Consider the following 18831-nt stretch of genomic DNA (forward strand, 5'->3'; position numbering starts at 1 on the left):
AACGCCTATAGTTCATAAATAAAATGATTCCATTCGTTACAGCTAATGCCAATCAGTACTTTAACTCAATGGGTACGCTCGATTCATCATATGCTGACAGATATGTGGGTGGTCGGCAAAAGCCCTCACATAGGTCAGTGGAAAAGGAAGTCAGCTGACAAAAACAACCCGATGGCTTGACAAATCGAACTCACCCAAAGGAAGAAGGGCGTCACGTTGTCTCGTGATACAAGGAAATAAGAAGGGCTGGTGAGCGAGCACTAGCTGCACTCGAAGCGCAAGTGTACAACAGGTATGTAATGAACTTTATTAGTTGGATTCCTGTATAAATTCATGCCACACTATAGTTATATCTGCTATTTATTTCAGCGCTTAGCTTTATATGTCTTTATTTACCATTTGTCACCGCTTGGTAACAACAATGTTTACTTGTCTTTAGGACTCCTAGGAGTCAGGGGGCACAAACAAGTCATAATGACTGTGTTCTTGGCTGACTCATGAATATAGGCGATCGATCTGTCCCCTAATGTATTGGTGTTAAAGGTATTGCCTTATTTCAGGCTCGAAGCAGATTGCTGAACCATGGATTTCCGAACTGCTTCCGTCGTTTTGTTCTCATTGATGGCATTCACCTGTGCGGAGCCTGTAAAGTTCGTTGATTGTGGTGAGTTGATCCCATCTATCTCATTAACCAATCGACGGGATTTGAGTGACTCGTTTGAACACTGTGCACGACGTTGATTCGTATGTAAAAAGTACGGCCTTCAAAGTTATTGTTCAAGTTTGCGGTTTGCCACAACGTTGGGCGACATTTCGCTGTCCTACATGTTTTTGGTTGATTGATAACTTTATTAACAGATTGCAGAATGGGTACAGTACAGCTCAATATCCAATTGTTAAGGGGATGCAGACCAGAGCAAGACTTTCGTCTTGTTTACATCAGGGTCCCACATTTTCAATTAATCATAACATATGATATACACGACATACAGATAGACAGTACTGCTACATCTATACATTTATGACATACCAGATTTGCAAATACAGTACTGTTTGTGATAGAAAAAGAGTCCAGAAAAGAGAGTATATACATTTGACGTAGAAACTACATTGGAGGAGGTTGGGTAGGTGGGGTTGGGTGGGTGGGGGGCTGATTGATTGATTGATTGAACATTTTATTAACAGATTGCAGAATGGGTACAGTACAGCTCAATACACACCAGAAAGACTTTCGTCTTGTTTACATCAGGGTCCCCCATTTTCAATTAATCATAACATATGACATACAGATACAGTACTGCTACATCTAGACATTTATGACGTACCAGATTTACAAATACAGTACTGTTTGTGATGCAATAAAAGTCTAAAAAAGAGAGTATATACATTTGAGGAGGGGAACTGTACATTGGAGGGGGGGTTGGGTAGGCGGGGGGTAATGTTATGGAAATTATTAAGGACAAAGGATGAGCCGTTTTGTAATCATTCTGAGTCGAGTTATTAAAAATAGAAACATAATTTATTTAGCTGTGGCCACAGGGAAAAGTGATCAGTTTACAATCGGACATGTTCACACACAAGCGTCTGACCAGAAAGTGACAAAAAGCTCTGGTCAGATGTACATTAATTAACACTTTTGAGTGCCAGCCACGAGTTATGCCGTTATTTCATGCCAACCGTTCAGTGCCAGGCGATGAGAAAACTCTCTTTTAATCGTTATTTTATTAGCGATTTCCATTCATATTTCATCAATCTAGCCTCGCGTTACCACTGGAACTCTCTCTGAGCTCGAATTGGGAAAATACCGCCCCCTATCGTCTCCCGGATGGTAATGCATCCTTTGGATTGGACCGAATGAAAACTCATGGGGAAAAAATCCGGATTCCACATTTTACTTGTCAGGCATGTAATCCGAGCCTACTGCAGTCATCGCCAACCCTCAGAGGAGCGTGGATTATGTGTTTTCGACCACCCAGCGTTGGATCAATAAACGTGATCGATATTTGGAATGGCGATCAGGAATTGGAATAATCTTTTTGGAGAACATCTGATCTGAGGTAAGGAATCTATTTTACCAGTATTGGGATAATCTGAGCTTTTTCCACCTATATAATATATCAGCGTGTCCCATATGCGAGTGTGTGTGCGATCAGGAAATAAGAAAATCGATTTTTCAGCCCGCTTCTATAGCGTGCATAAGTTCACATATACTATCGATAATCTAGCGTTTATTTGAAAACGATTAATAAATAGGCCGAAAAATGACCGTGTTTTGTGTATTCCAGTAAAGGGCGATTCCTGCAGAATCACTTTTTCTTTCTGGAAATTTAAAAAAACTAGCGTTTTTCAAAATGGTATAAAACGGGGGGAAAAAAATATATATATATCCGTTTTGACAATGTTATTTTTTTTATCTACTTTTTCCTCCCATCCCAATTTCGTATGATCCAATTCTTCCCTCCCCTGTCTCGAACGTTGCTAGACCATGCCTCCCACTGGTCGGCTGCAATGTGGACGAAGCCTTGCATCACGTGTCCCCTCCGGTACACGAGGAGGCAGCCGTCGCATCTTTTCACCTGCACAGCGCGATCTCTCAGTGGTGAGGAGTAACTCGTGGGAGGCTCACGCTGCCCCCGATACTGCTGTACAGGCGCACCAACCGACCTGTAGGAGTCGCTGTCCACAACGTCCGATCCCCACCCACCGGCTTTCCCACCCCCTAATACTGCCAATTGTATTAGTATGAACGACCAGCCAAGCCGGAAGCAACGCCGAGAGCTGGGCTCGATCCCAGCATCTCCTGCGTTAGTGGCGAGCGCCTTGCCCACTGCGTCACTTAGCCGCCCCGTTTCGACAATGTTGACTGCAAACAAGTCATTGATAAGCGATGGGCGTATTAGACACATAGCCATAATTTAAGATATAGTTTATGCGTTCGCAAATGTGATCGCTCTCATTGAATAGAGCGTCGGCATTCAAGCGCTATTTTTAGGCACGGAAAGTGTTAATACACAATTGAAAGGCATAACACTAGACATTCAGATATGACAAAGTAAACAAAATGGCCCAGTTAGGAGAACCAGCCTTGGCTAGGCGGTGTTATTCGCCATGTCCCTAACTGGAATGAAAAACAACCTTGCTAGAAAAGGAAAAGATTAGGTCAAAAGTCATCCTCTCCCTGGAGCCCGGAGTCCTTAACACATTGGACGCCAAAACTGAGTATACTCGTTATTGCCCGCCATGCGTTGTGCGCCAGAAACGAGTTAACTAGTTTTTGGGATCAATATTTAATTTTTTCGCCATAGCATTCATAATTCATCCAGCCTCCCTCCGGGACTGCAGCTGGACCCTGTCTGATATTGCAACGCCTCAATACATAGATATACACTCGCGAGTCTCGAGTGCATGGGATCGCTTTCGAAATGCAATAATCAATATGATTTCTGCGTTTATTGCGTTGTACAAATGGGAAATGGATCTAGCAGATCGACGTCAAATAATTGGAATATTTTTCCTCCAGTCTCATCGGCGAACAGTAAGAGGAATATAACGTTATTTTCAGCCTGATTGTTTATTAATTTCACAGCAATCTATCTGATCATTATCAACCCATACTAAATAAAGCCGTTACTGACTATCAAGGAATTATAAACGACCCCCCCCCCCTTTCCTTCAAGCATGATGAAGCATAATGTATACCGATCATATACATTTGAATTTTTTAATATAGCATGTATAGGAAAGAAACGCCAGATAATCTATCATATGCGTCAGGGCCTATAACTTGCGTTTTAGGAATTACTGCAGAAAACCTTAAAAACATACTTACATTCTCGACGGTATTAAAGGGGAGATGAAGCATAGCGATATAAACATAGTCATAGCATCAAATTAGTATTTGGATAAACCACAGAAAAAATCACGTTATAAAAATAAGGCGTTTCTAAGAAAAAACTATATGTCCATTTATGTAGCATAAATCAACATGTGCGCCGCCATTTTGTTGCTGACGTCACGCAGAGATGGTTTCGCCCGGAGGCCGAGCCTCTCACCTCAGAGAATTGCACGCTGTAGCAATATTATTAGGCTCCTCAAATATCGTTATTCATAAAAACATATTTATGTAATATTTTACAGCATTGAGCAACCCCAACAGGGGGATGCTGCATGTATGCTCTGTCATCTTTGAGATGGCGAGCCCTGCAGTTGGCACCTGAGATGGCGACACCTGCAGTTGGCACTGCGAGGCCACGACATTTGAGCAAATTAATAATACTGCATGTTCTGAAGGTCCAGATTAATAACTGCGGTCAAGTGAGCCGTCTTTTGCTTTTGCGTGGTCAAATCAGCCGCTCTTGTTTTTCGAGTGCGCGATTAGTTCCAGGTTTACGGTAATGCATTCAAACAACCCTGGGACGCTGTTGTAATGAACCGACGTGACTTTTGAACACAGTCTCACAAGTAGATCTTACAGAAATACTTAATATGACATTGAATGCGCATCGAATCAATAGGACGTTTAGTCTAATCAATAGGACGTTTCGTATGTGCAGTATTATTGAACATCGAATCAATAGGACGCGCAGTATATTCGACCACTAAACTAAAGCTACAGACAATTCCACAGAGGAACACTTCCGGTGAGGATTTCAAAGTAAAGGATGGCATGTGGTTCATTTCTATTATTTCATAAGTAGTTTATTACACTGCCATGTTTGTACTTAATACTTCTCAAGACTACTTGCACAAATAATATTAACTACTTTTACTGTGTACTTTGAGTAATTTGAGTTTCACAGTCCTTTTTATAGAACAATGAGTATTTTCGACTAACTTTGATGTGGGATAAAAACAATTCTTTCCATAAGCAGTTTATGAAACTGCCATGGTTGTACTTAGTACCTCTTAGACTACCTGTACAAATTATATGAAATATTTTTACTGTGTACTTTTTGAGTTTCAAAGTCCCCAGAATCAGCAAACTTTGATGTGGGATAAAAAAATATTTTCCCATAAGCACTTTATGAAACTGCCATGGTTGTACTTAGTACTTCTTAGACTACCTGTACAAATTATATGAAATATTTTTACTGTGTACTTTTTGAGTAATTTGAGTTTCAAAGTCCCCAGAATCAGCATTTTCGACTAACTTTGATGTGGGATAAAAAAAGATTTTCCCATAAGCACTTTATGAAACTGCCATGGTTGTACTTAGTACCTCTTAGACTACTTGTACAAATTATATGAAATATTTTTACTGTGTACTTTTTGAGTAATTTGAGTTTCAAAGTCCTCAGAATCAGCATTTTCGACTAACTTTGATGTTGGATAAAAACAATTCTTCCCATAAGCAGTTTATGAAACTGCCATGGTTGTACTTAGTACCTCTTAGACTACCTGTACAAATTATATGAAATATTTTTACTGTGTACTTTTTGAGTAATTTGAGTTTCAAAGTCCCCAGAATCAGCATTTTCGACTAACTTTGATGTGGGATAAAAAAAGATTTTCCCATAAGCACTTTATGAAACTGCCATGGTTGTACTTAGTACCTCTTAGACTACTTGTACAAATTATATGAAATATTTTTACTGTGTACTTTTTGAGTAATTTGAGTTTCAAAGTCCTCAGAATCAGCATTTTCGACTAACTTTGATGTGGGATAAAAAAAGATTTTCCCATAAGCACTTTATGAAACTGCCATGGTTGTACTTAGTACCTCTTAGACTACCTGTACAAATTATATGAAATATTTTTACCTGTGTACTTTTTGAGTAATTTGAGTTTCAAAGTCCCCAGAATCAGCATTTTCGACTAACTTTGATGTGGGATAAAAAAAATATTTTCCCATAAGCACTTTATGAAACTGCCATGGTTGTACTTAGTACTTCTTAGACTACCTGTACAAATTATATGAAATATTGTTACTGTGTACTTTTTGAGTAATTTGAGTTTCAAAGTCCCCAGAATCAGCATTTTCGACTAACTTTGATGTGGGATAAAAAAAGATTTTCCCATAAGCACTTTATGAAACTGCCATGGTTGTACTTAGTACCTCTTAGACTACTTGTACAAATTATATGAAATATTTTTACTGTGTACTTTTTGAGTAATTTGAGTTTCAAAGTCCTCAGAATCAGCATTTTCGACTAACTTTGATGTGGGATAAAAAGAAAATTTCCCATAAGCAGTTTATGAAACTGCCATGGTTGTACTTAGTACTTGGGTTTAGATTTTTCCTTTTTCCTTTTAATTATAAATATTTCATATAATTTGTACAGGTAGTCTAAGAAGTACTAAGTACAACCATGGCAGTTTCATAAACTGCTTATGGGAAAATATTTTTTTATCTCACATCAAAGTTAGTCGAAAATGCTGATTCTGAGGACATTAAAACTCTAATTACTCAAAAAGTACACAGTAAAAATATTTCATATAATTTGTACAAGTAGTCTAAGAGGTACTAAGTACAACCATGGCAGTTTCATAAAGTGCTTATGGGAAAATATTTTTTTATCCCACATCAAAGTTAGTCGAAAATGCTGATTCTGGGGACTTTGAAACTCAAATTACTCAAAAAGTACACAGTAAAAATATTTCATATAATTTGTACAGGTAGTCTAAGAGGTACTAAGTACAACCATGGCAGTTTCATAAACTGCTTATGGGAAAATATTTTTTTATCCCACATCAAAGTTAGTCGAAAATGCTGATTCTGGGGACTTTGAAACTCAAATTACTCAAAGTACACAGTAAAAATACTTCATATAATTTGTACAGGTAGTCTAAGAGGTACTAAGTACAACCATGGCAGTTTCATAAAGTGCTTATGGGAAAATCTTTTTTTATCCCACATCAAAGTTAGTCGAAAATGCTGATTCTGGGGACTTTGAAACTCAAATTACTCAAAAAGTACACAGTGAAAATATTTCATATAATTTGTACAAGTAGTCTAAGAGGTACTAAGTACAACCATGGCAGTTTCATAAAGTGCTTATGGGAAAATCTTTTTTTATCCCACATCAAAGTTAGTCGAAAATGCTGATTCTGGGGACTTTGAAACTCAAATTACTCAAAAAGTACACAGTAAAAATATTTCATATAATTTGTACAGGTAGTCTAAGAGGTACTAAGTACAACCATGGCAGTTTCATAAAGTGCTTATGGGAAAATCTTTTTTTATCCCACATCAAAGTTAGTTGAAAATGCTGATTCTGGGGACTTTGAAACTCAAATTACTCAAAAAGTACACAGTAAAAATATTTCATATAATTTGTACAAGTAGTCTAAGAGGTACTAAGTACAACCATGGCAGTTTCATAAAGTGCTTATGGGAAAATCTTTTTTTTATCCCACATCAAAGTTAGTCGAAAATGCTGATTCTGGGGACTTTGAAACTCAAATTACTCAAAAAGTACACAGTAAAAATATTTCATATAATTTGTACAGGTAGTCTAAGAGGTACTAAGTACAACCATGGCAGTTTCATAAAGTGCTTATGGGAAAATCTTTTTTTTTATCCCACATCAAAGTTAGTCGAAAATGCTGATTCTGGGGACTTTGAAACTCAAATTACTCAAAAAGTACACAGTAAAAATATTTCATATAATTTGTACAAGTAGTCTAAGAGGTACTAAGTACAACCATGGCAGTTTCATAAAGTGCTTATGGGAAAATCTTTTTTTATCCCACATCAAAGTTAGTCGAAAATGCTGATTCTGGGGACTTTGAAACTCAAATTACTCAAAAAGTACACAGTAAAAATATTTCATATAATTTGTACAGGTAGTCTAAGAGGTACTAAGTACAACCATGGCAGTTTCATAAAGTGCTTATGGGAAAATCTTTTTTTATCCCACATCAAAGTTAGTCGAAAATGCTGATTCTGGGGACTTTGAAACTCAAATTACTCAAAAAGTACACAGTAAAAATATTTCATATAATTTGTACAGGTAGTCTAAGAGGTACTAAGTACAACCATGGCAGTTTCATAAACTGCTTATGGGAGAAATGGTTTTTATCCCACATCAAAGTTAGTCGAAAATACTCATTGTTCTATAAAAAGGACTTTGAAACTCAAATTACTCAAAGTACACAGTAAAAGTAGTTAATATTATTTGTGCAAGTAGTCTTGAGAAGTATTAAGTACAAACATGGCAGTGTAATAAACTACTTATGAAATAATAGAAATGAACCACATGCCATCCTTTACTTTGAAATCCTCACCGGAAGTGTTCCTCTGTGGAATTGTCTGTAGCTTTAGTTTAGTGGTCGAATATACTGCGCGTCCTATTGATTCGATGTTCAATAATACTGCACATACGAAACGTCCTATTGATTAGACTAAACGTCCTATTGATTCGATGCGCATTCAATGTCTTAAGTATTTCTGTAAGATCTACTTGTGAGACTGTGACAAAAGTCACGTCGAACGTCCTATTGATTAGACTAAACGTCCTATTGATTCGATGCGCATTCAATGTCATATTAAGTATTTCTGTAAGATCTACTTGTGAGACTGTGACAAAAGTCACGTCGGTTCATTACAACAGCGTCCCAGGCTTGTTTTAATGCATTACCGTAAACCTGGAACTAATCGCGCACTCGAAAAACAAGAGCGGCTGATTTGACCACGCAAAAGCAAAAGACGGCTCACTTGACCGCAGTGATTAATAATTAGAATGAGTTCAACAGAAAGGTATAGATTAGGCTATCACCTAAAGTCTGTTGGTTGCTATGCGAGTTCAGCCTCAACCGAACTCAGTCTAAAGGTCTATTCTGTCTCCGTTATCCCCTGCCCGTCGCCGTCGGCAGATCGATGCGGGAGGAGTATGGTATTCCTCCTCTCCCTTGGCGACACCACAACACCGTTACCACCACAGCGCTGTAGAAAAACACCTCTCTCCTCACTTTTATTCTCCAACTAACGGTTATCTTTTTCTCCATTCAATATGTGTTGAGTGGCTCGGTTGTATACAAAACTAACGGTATAACTTTGTCTCCGTTCCAATGCGCGCTGTAAGCAGCGGCGATACAAGGAGCATATACGGGCGAACAATAAAACACTATCGTCAACAGTAAATATATATCTTACAAATAAAACTATATATATATATATAGAGAGAGGGAGAGAAAATAATAATAGGGTTCGACGACCGTGTTACACTCTCCCAGGTCTCATGTATTTTTCAGACATTGCCCTGTACCCGAGCTCTACCAGGCAGTGTATTCGCACATTGATAGCCCATGTCATAGCTGAGTTTGACAGCTCAGTGGATTGACGCAGACTTCCAACTCTGTAAAGCGCTCCTGCATTCACAAGAGTTCTCCGGCTCCCATACTGCTGCAGCACTGGCAACAGCATTCGAGAATAATGTTCCAGACGTGGCATATTCCAAAAGAAAATATTCATGTCATACTCCGAGATAATGCCAGAAACGTGGTCAAATGCATGAAAGACGCAGGATTACAAAGTTTGGGATGTATGACGCGCTTCAGCTGGCTGTCCAGTGTCCCCGCCAATGTTCCGAGACATATTTATATTAGGGATGCTCGATATTGGCTTTTTTACCGATACCGATATTCCGATATTGTCCAACTCTTAATTTCCGATACCGATATATGCAGGGTTTCCCCCCCAAAAAACTGAATAATTTCAGGTAACTAATAATTTCACTGGATGCATTCAGGCTTTCTAAATGTAAGCATTATCTGTGCAAAATATGATCATTAAAAAAGAAAAAATTAACATTACATATCTCTTGTTGTTGAATTAAACCAACATGCATACTTTTGACAATAAATAAAATAAGAATTGGTTCTTACTTGCTTGCCTGGGTAAATAAAGGTTAAATAAATGTAATTTTTTTTTTTAACCGATACCGATATTTTCCGATATCACATTTTACTGCCGATATCGGCTGATAATATCGGTCGGACGATAAACAAAAAAATTCAAACTAGAATGCAATACCAAGCAGGGCTCTTTTGCCTAGAGGTTGCTGTTTGATGGCATTACAGATTCTACCTTTAGGGTTGGGCCATACCAGAGGAAAGTAGTAATGTTTACAAGTTCTAGCACATAATTCAACATTTTGATTACCAGACCACAATGGACAATCGCAGTTCATTAAGATACTGCTTAGGAAAAAAAAAAAAAAACTGCTTTGTAACAGCGATAGTTGCATTTTATTTCTGTCATTAATTCAAAAGACATCATGGCAGTGATTGTTAGTGCACTTTTATATAAAATGTAACTATGAAATGACCATCAAATTAATGACATCATCCATCTACTTTAACTCTCTAGGATCTTCTGTTGGCAAGGTGTCCATGGTTGATATTAAACCTTGCCCTACACAACCATGCCAGCTACATAAAGGACAGTCCTACCAGGTCAATGTGACGTTCAGCAGCAGTAAGTGTATTATTCAGATATAATATCGGTTCATCAAGGCAAAAGTCCTTTGAGCAGATCGGGGCAGTCATGTCTCATCCTCTTTTTTCTTTTAAATAGGTGTGCAGAGCAACACATGCAAAGCAGTGGTTCATGGAGTAATCGCTGGACTGCCCATTCCCTACCCCATCCCCGTTGAAGATGGCTGTCTGTCTGGTATTGTGTGCCCCATCCAGGTGCAGACGAGCTACCACTATGTGAATGCACTGCCTGTCAAGACGGATTACCCCTCAGTAAGTGACTAATGATGAGTCATGTCTTGAGCAATATTTTACTCTGGCATTTTGACACTTAGGCCTGTATCTTCATGTGGGTGAATGGAACAGTTAGCCGAATAGTGTTTAAGAGCAACTAAACGCCACAAATTAATCTATTTACTATTGCTAGCCTATCTTGGTGCCAGGTGATTGGTACCTGTGGATTGGATGTGTGATGACATCACCTGGCACAAAGATCGGCCAATAACAGATGGCGAGAGCAGGCATTTATCCTTTTAGATGGCATTATTTGGTGTTTACTTGCTCATATTCACTGTCACAATCACTGTCATTTGCAGTGATTACATTTTTGTTGCCGGCTTATGAAAATGCCCAAAAACTGCTAGGCACTTGTTCTACTCTCTCCTACCCTTTTGAAGCTCTCAACCAGGAAGCCGTATGTGCCTGTTTGCTCAAATCATTACATACTACATTCCTTTTCAAAATGCCATCATGGGAAGTACCTTTTTCTTTCTGCACCAAAATCCCACAAGATCACCCACCAAAGTGGCTAGTAAGAGTGACACGCCACTGCCAAATTCTACCTGCATTTGGCAGGTGTTAATGTCGTCCTGGTTAGATTCACATGTGGGCACACTAAAAGGTCACTCCAAACCTTTACTGAAAGTTGGTATCCCTGCCAACATATAGACTAAATCGATACAATCTCTTCACTTCCATGGTGAAAAGACTATACATATACAATATAAATGAACATTGTGACTGTTACGAAGTTGTTAAATTGATGATAAAGCTGTAAATATCAGCAATATTTGAAGCAGCTGACTGAGGGGAAGGCAATGTATCATTTCTCTTTTTCTTACTTCCACTTCCTCTTGTAAATATAAGTGGAACATTGTGACTGTTACAAAGTCGTTAAATTGAGCATGCTCGACAATAAATCTGTAAATATCGGCCAGACTTGACCCAACTGACTGAGGGGGAGGCTGACGTGTCTAATGTTTTTCTTACTTCCACTATATGTGAAATGTGGCGTTTATCGTTCTTCTTTACTATTTGCAGATAAGGCTGGCTGTGGAATGGGAACTGAGAGATGATGACAACAAAGACTTGTTCTGCATCAAGTTCCCAGTTCAGATTGTGAGCTGAGCAATCAACTGTACCTCTACCGCCTAGATTTTTTTTTAAACAACAAAGGGATTCAAATGTAAGAAAAAGAAAATGCCAAATGTATTGTAAATTATATTTATAGTAAAACGCAAGATACTTGTACTATATCTTGTTTTATAAATATAATTTCCAATATTCAGCTTTTTATTCTTTTCTTGCATACATTGCATCACGTTTTATGTATCGTTCACCTGGTTTTTAATTATGTTTTTGTTTAATTTAGTCTTTTCACTGGTTTGCAAATCTTTATTTTTTTTGCAGCCATTGCCATTTAGAATTCTACGGGTCAGTGTTTAACGCTTTCACTGCGACAATACACAAGGTTAACCCTTTCACTGCCACATTACAGGTTAACCCTTTACTATCAACTACCGAGTTATCGTCGGTAGTGTGATAGTAAAGGGTTAACCTTCTGTAGTGTGGCAGTGAAAGGGTTAACACTGTGCTTATTTTTGCACAATGTAATCTGCCCAAGAGTGTCAATGATTTACCCATTTCGGATGTGACATTAGACTAATGTTCCTGTGACTGGCTACGGCTTTGGAACTACATTCCACCGCATTACTTTTCTACGACTTTTCGTCTCTTAATTGGCTGCTGTGTAGTCGGAAAAGCATGTTTCACATGTCAAATTAAGTACTTTATTATACTGAAATAACACTGCCAATAAGCATCAGTTGTGTTTTTGTAAATTAATAGTTAATTCTAATAAAGACATTTATCTAAATCTCATTTGTATTTGAGGAAATTGGCTACTGGGTGAGGTGTTACTTTTGGCCTATACTTTTTTTTTTTTTTAAGCACAATATGGTGATTGACATTTTTTTTTTAGTACATCAGGAGTGATCTCATTCATCTTGAACTAATGCATGTACTCAACATGAATGGGTGAATAATTGTTTAATAGAAATTGAGACAAATAAACCTTTTGAGATGTTTTTATTTTGTCTGAGCAAAAGCCAGCAGCAAGGAATAACTGTATAAATGCAGGAGAAACTGGTTTTCTGGATAGGTCTTCACGCTGCAGCAGGTCACAAGTACAATAAACGTTTAACTTTGGTCCGACATCTTCAACTTTTAAATGAGGAATACTCATGGATGTCAACGACTGTGCTTTTGAACAATGAACCAACATTTTTGAAAACCTATGAAGTGTATTTAACCTTAGGTCATCTTGACTTGCATGAAGTGTATTTAACCTTCCTCTTCATTTACAAAGCCAAAATGTTTATTTGCTGACATGCAGTGCATGGGGTACTATCATAAAAAGCAGAAACTACGATATCAGGAAGTCTATATAGCAATTTTTCCCTCTTTAGCGTCAAATGCTGGTTGCTCATAGGACAAAAGCAGTATTTTTCTAATTGCCATTTTATTTACTAATTCCGCATGAAAGTGGCTTTAATAAAGTTCTACATAGTCACAGTGGCTATTTGCTGGTTCCCAGCTGTATTATGTAACACTACGCTAACTTCTCATCACATAAGCTAGTGTTACACATACAGCCAGGAACCATCGAAGTCTGGTTTACCACCTATAATGCCAGAAAACGAAAGGATTCTTGTACTTTTCCTGACGAGAGCACAGTGGTTAATAGTTAAGGCAGTTCATAGGAATAAGGAAACGGCGCAGAAGGAGTTGTATCAATTCATCTTTCAATGAGACATGTGCCTGCTGATCTAAAGTGCTTGTATACATACACCAATGAGCATACGTCTGCAGATGACGGCACACACATTGATAATGTAACAGACCTTCAGTGCAACAGAGAAAAGAGGTAAAGCAGGGTTATAGTCCAGCAGAGAAGTTGACTGCCTCCTTATTTCAAGACAATTATGATGAGTACAAAAGCTGGCGCATTAGAAAACAAGCATTGTTGTCGGCAAACTTGAAAATGGACAGCTCATTCCAGAGTAGCCAATATGGCAATCGGCGGATCCATACAAATCAATCCAAAACAATATTGATGTGACATTTATATATAAATAAAACTAGGGTGACCTTACGGCAAGCTATTACTCTGTAGTAGTCTCCCAGGTGGGCATTAGGCAATCATATTTGACCAGACTAAGTTGCCAGTGGCTCATATCAATCAACAACCCCCTCCTTCACTAATACAACTTGTAGCACTTTCGTTCTTTAATGTCCATTTTGCTGCAGCCTCTCCAGCCGCTGTAGCAACGCGTTCCCAAAGGCTTCTCTGTAGCCTGGACTGAGGGTGTCCAGAAGAGAGTAAACAGTCTCGTGATACTGTGTGCTCAAATCCTCGTCCACCTGATTAAAGGCATAACCCACCACCTGTTAGGGTAGAAGAGTCAATAGGTGTAAAACAGCACACAATTATTAGGCAAATGTGCAGAAGTAAAAATATTTTTTTATATATAAATAGTCTGTTGGTGTCTTACCCTTAGTCCTGCCTCTGTGAGCTCAAGGCAGTAGCGATTGCCCTCTCTAGTTTCCACATTTATATAGGCCACGTCCAACGCACTGTCGAGACTTTGTGAAACATACATCTCGTCGACGGCAAATAGTACGTCATTGACCACCGCCTCCGCCTCCAACCTCATGTCCTTCACGTCTCCGAGGTCAACGCAGTCGTCGAATGAGGAGACGATAGAGTCCTCTGGCTGGCAGTCTACCTCCATCCCCCTATATCACAGAGATTAGATTAGATTCTAATGTATTGTCATTATACAGCACATTAGAATCAAGAAACAAGTACAGACAGTACAACGAAAATAAGTTCCAGCATCCAACCAGAGTGCAAATGTAGCAGTAACATGCAACAGCAATATACTTGTGATTAAACTGGGTACAAAATATACAAATTGGTACTACCGAGTGTAGTGCTAATCAGATGTATGTACAGAGTTGTAGTATACAGGTGATACAGGTGTAAAGACAGTATGGTATTGGTAGTAGCCATACTGGCCAGCAGCGTAACTAGTAGTAAGAGTAGGATATGTACAGATAGGGCATAACAAAAAATATTGTTTGTTTCCTGTTGGTTGTCAGTTAAGGCCATGGGTAGGTAGGGAATTTATTTTATTTTATTCTTTCCCACGGCGACTATGGATAGGGAATTTCTTTATTTAATTAAAATGTTCACAACAACATCGATGCATGTACTCTGCCAGCATGTTTAATATCCATAATACTAAAGGGTTGACTAAGATTTCTATGAAACTTTACTATTTTTTTTTTTTTAACTCATAAAATATATTGAGTCGCACCTAAATCGGCAGGGTCGGTCGGCAACCGGAAACAACCCATTTTTTTTAGGCCTAGGTATAGATCTACAGATATGTAAAAGGGCTATGTGCAGATACAGACAGGTGTGGATAGATATATATGTTGTGGTGAGAATAAATATATATATATATATGGTATAAACAGCATTTGTACATGCTATCATACAGAGCTGTGGGTTATATGCAGGTAAGTAAGTAGGTATATATGAATATAATAGAAGTACTTTATTGACCCAGAGGGAAATACAGCACTACAGATGGTAAATGGACTATATCTATCTGTACATATCCTACTCTTACTAGACCCAGAGGGGAATTCAGCACTACAGATGGTAAATGGACTGCATTTATATAGCGCTTTTATCCAAAGCGCTTTACAATTTGTTCCTCACATTTTACACATTCACACACCGACGGTGGAGGCAATGCAAGGTGCCAACCTGCTCATCGGGAGTAGTTAGGGGTTAAGCGTCTTGCTCGAGAACACTTCGACATGCTGCCCGGGAGGAGTGGGAATCGAACCGGGAACCTCCGGATTACCAGACGACTCTACCTCCCGAGACACTCACATAATTTATATTATATTGTGTCTGGGACACTATGTACAATACACACACCGTACCCAATGTGATTTTACTGGGATATAGGTAATTTTTTGTCTCACATTTAAATAACACTTGTTTGGATGTAATAGCTAAGGCCCCGTTTAGACGGAAACGCTAGCAGGTGAATCCGCAAAAATATTTTTACAGATGTGCCTTTCGTTTATACGGAAACAGCGTTTTTACTTGGTGAAACCGCAAAAAAGTGAGACTACCTTCCAGGGTGGAATTCCTAGAAACGCAAAAGCTTTGCGCTTTCGTCTAAAACTGTCAAACCGTATAAATCTGTTAAAACGATGACGAAAGGGTTGTCACGGCTCTGGTCGCGCGTACTGCTTACGTCACATGTAGCAGGTATGCGCCAGTAGCCGAGACGTAAACAAAGCAAGTATGTCTGACTATATCAACGGAGATCACCTGAAGGCTACATTGGCAGTACTTTTAACCTTTTCACTGCCACACGACAGAAGGTTAACCCTTTACTATCACACAACCGGCTGTCGTGTGGCAGTGAAAGGGTTAAATACACAAGAATCTGTCCCGCGGCGTGAGTGGACCCACTGTCTGTGAGTGACTCTGCTTTTGTCCAATCAAATTCCCCATCCACAGTCTGCGAATCAGAGGCAGAGTAGGGCGGGTCTTCACAGCACGTCATGTGACATATGCGCCAATCGTGTGACAGCGGGGCTCCGTTTGTTACAGCGTCGTCTGCACGGAGAATTCCCCAAAACGCTCGTCTAAACGTAAAATTAAAAGTGAAACCGCAAGATGACTTTTGCGGGTTTCTGTTCACAAAACGCTCGTCTAAACGGGGCCTAAAACAAACATTGTATGAGCCCATTGTGTCACTAATTAATTGTCAACAGACAAACTCCCAAAAGTGTCACTTGATTACATCACAAATTCAATTCTTGATAATTTGGTTTCCAGGCAGATAGTAGTCTATGACTTAACTGTACGCAATTATTAGAATTGATCATGTAAATTAAGTTTTGTGGTGGAATGTTTACTTTAACATCCGTGAAAGTTGGCTTGTTTTTATTTGTCACATTTTATATGTGGCTCTTTGTATTGGATTTCAACATCGGGGGAGTCCAGTGATACCCTAGAATCTCTGAATCTCGAGGACAAATGTAGATATTGAACATGTGTTTTCTGCCAGAACTTTCAAAGGAATTAAATACTATATGACAATAGCTGTCCCCACTGTAAACACAGAGCGGGAATATCAGCCACTGTTTAGACGGAAACGCTAGCAGGTGAATCCGCAAAAATATTTTTTCGGATGTGCCTTTTGTTTATACGGCAACTGCGTTTTTTACGGGGAGAATCCGCAAAAAAGTGAGACCACCTTCCTGGGTGGAATTCCTAGAAACGATAAACCTTTGCGCTATCATCTAAACTGTCAAACCGCATAAAACTAGTTGTCAATGCTCTCGTCGCGTACTGCTTACGTCACAGGCATGCGCCAGTAGCCGAGAAGCGTAAACAAAGCATGTCTGATTCTATCCATGGCGATCACCTGAAGGCTACGTTGACTAAATACACAAGAATCAGTCCCGCGGCTATCGCAACTATTAGAGACTGGAGCCACTGTCTGTGAGTGACTCTGCTTTGGTCCAATCACATTCCCCCACCCACAGTCTGCGAATCAGAGGCAGAGTAGGGCGGGTCTTCACAGCACGGTCATGTGACATCTGCGCCAATCGTGTGACAGCGGGGCTCCGTCGTCTCGAGTATTTACAGCCTCGGCCCTCGTCTGCACGGCACGCAGAATTCCATCCCAAAACACTAGTCTAAACGCAAAATTAAAAGTGAGACCGCAAGACGACTTCTGCGGTTTCTGCTGAGACTCTCTCCATCTAAACATGGCCTAAGGTTGTTGTTGCTTCCTGTGACTGGGAACCATTTTTATTTACTTTCGTCATCATATCTGATGTATGGTGTTACGTCTGACAAGTGTGTATTAAACTATGTTCTGCCCAAATCTCTTGGTGACTTTATGGCGACTTTATGGCCAGATGCTACTGTGTGAACATGATGTATCCGTCTGTAAACTGGCCTTTCATTGTGGCCACGGTGAAACAAACATTTCTATTATTATTAATAATGACTCAGAATGATTTATAAACGGCTCATCGTTTTGTCTTTTAATATTTCCCACTACAGGGACCCTGATGTAAACAAGACAAACGTCTTTCTCTGTTCTGAATCCCCTTAACAATTGTGTGTATTGGGCCGTAGTGTATTGTACCCATTCTGCAATCTGTTAAATAAAGTTTTTCATTCATGTGTAGCCCCTTTCGTGACTGCGAGGCTTGCATCGCAGTCACGAAAGGGCCTAAGTAACCCATACCATACCCTATTTAAACCTGGTATCAGCCCAATATCCAACACCAGTATCACTAATTGTGTATATTATATCTACTATAAGCAAAAGAACAGCACAACGGTCTGAAAGCTGCCATGAAAGGCAGCAGCAAACATCATTATTTACTAGTTCTGTGAAAGACGTGTTTTGGTGGTTAGCTGCCAACCGTGTAGCAGCCTATATAAAGTAAATAGACATTAGGCTGCTTAATGATTTCCAAATGATCAACGTTCAACATATAGCCTAGATTGAGACATGGACCCAGTGGCAGTGGTAATGTGTAACTGATTTAACATTTTCAGTAACTTTATAATATAAGTTATAACACCCACACACACGGTTAGTGTTAATTTAGCAAGCGAACAGCGTCGAATAATAAACAAGCTATGGTTAGCGTTAGCAGACAAAACACCCTCGCATGTAGGCCGCAAACCTAGACCCGCTCTACAAACCTCCCCCGCCCCCATTCGTTATAATTGCAAAAGGCTAAATGCATTTTCACGAAAAGCAGAAACGTAATTATTATCTATATCGTGTCTACGAAATAGTAAATAAAATGTTCTAGCAGATTGTGCAAATTTCCTCCCACCTCCTCACCTTGTATCAATGAGGCTCTTTGGTTGTCTGCTTCCGGCTGATGCTCACTAGTGACGTCACCAAGGCGCCTCATACAGAGGATCAGTCTGTTATGGTGACGTTGTTATTATACTGAAACACAGTCAAGTTGTGGAGCGGGGATTCGGGACGGGAGTAGCACAGCGAT

The 18831-nt window shown here is 39.3% G+C and overlaps 2 protein-coding genes across 3 annotated transcripts; one reads left to right on the top strand and one right to left on the bottom strand.

Annotated features, from left to right (window-relative positions):
• Window positions 1–222: 222 nt before the first annotated feature.
• Window positions 223–12782, top strand: LOC311224778 (NPC intracellular cholesterol transporter 2-like). Of its 2 annotated transcripts, none has more exons than XM_084309891.1 (5): window positions 223–292; window positions 561–664; window positions 10310–10417; window positions 10517–10689; window positions 11737–12782. In XM_084309891.1, the coding sequence occupies exons 2-5, from the start codon at window positions 583–585 to the stop codon at window positions 11821–11823; spliced, it is 450 nt and encodes a 149-aa protein (XP_084166017.1). In that variant the 5' UTR covers window positions 223–292; window positions 561–582; the 3' UTR covers window positions 11824–12782. The 2 variants fall into 2 exon arrangements, with proteins under 2 accessions (XP_084166017.1, XP_084166018.1); XM_084309892.1 differs by having other exon boundaries at window positions 248–291; window positions 575–664.
• Window positions 12783–12937: 155 nt separating this feature from the next.
• Window positions 12938–18745, bottom strand: gskip (gsk3b interacting protein). The gene is made up of 3 exons (XM_084309894.1): window positions 18666–18745; window positions 14250–14493; window positions 12938–14142 (listed from the first exon to the last, which is right to left on the bottom strand). The coding sequence occupies exons 2-3, from the start codon at window positions 14487–14489 to the stop codon at window positions 13984–13986; spliced, it is 399 nt and encodes a 132-aa protein (XP_084166020.1). The 5' UTR covers window positions 14490–14493; window positions 18666–18745; the 3' UTR covers window positions 12938–13983.
• Between the last annotated feature and the right edge of the window lie 86 nt (window positions 18746–18831).

Source organism: Notolepis coatsorum (assembly GCF_963971535.1).
Source record: "Notolepis coatsorum genome assembly, chromosome: 3".
NCBI classification, from domain to species: Eukaryota; Metazoa; Chordata; class Actinopteri; order Aulopiformes; family Paralepididae; genus Notolepis; species Notolepis coatsorum.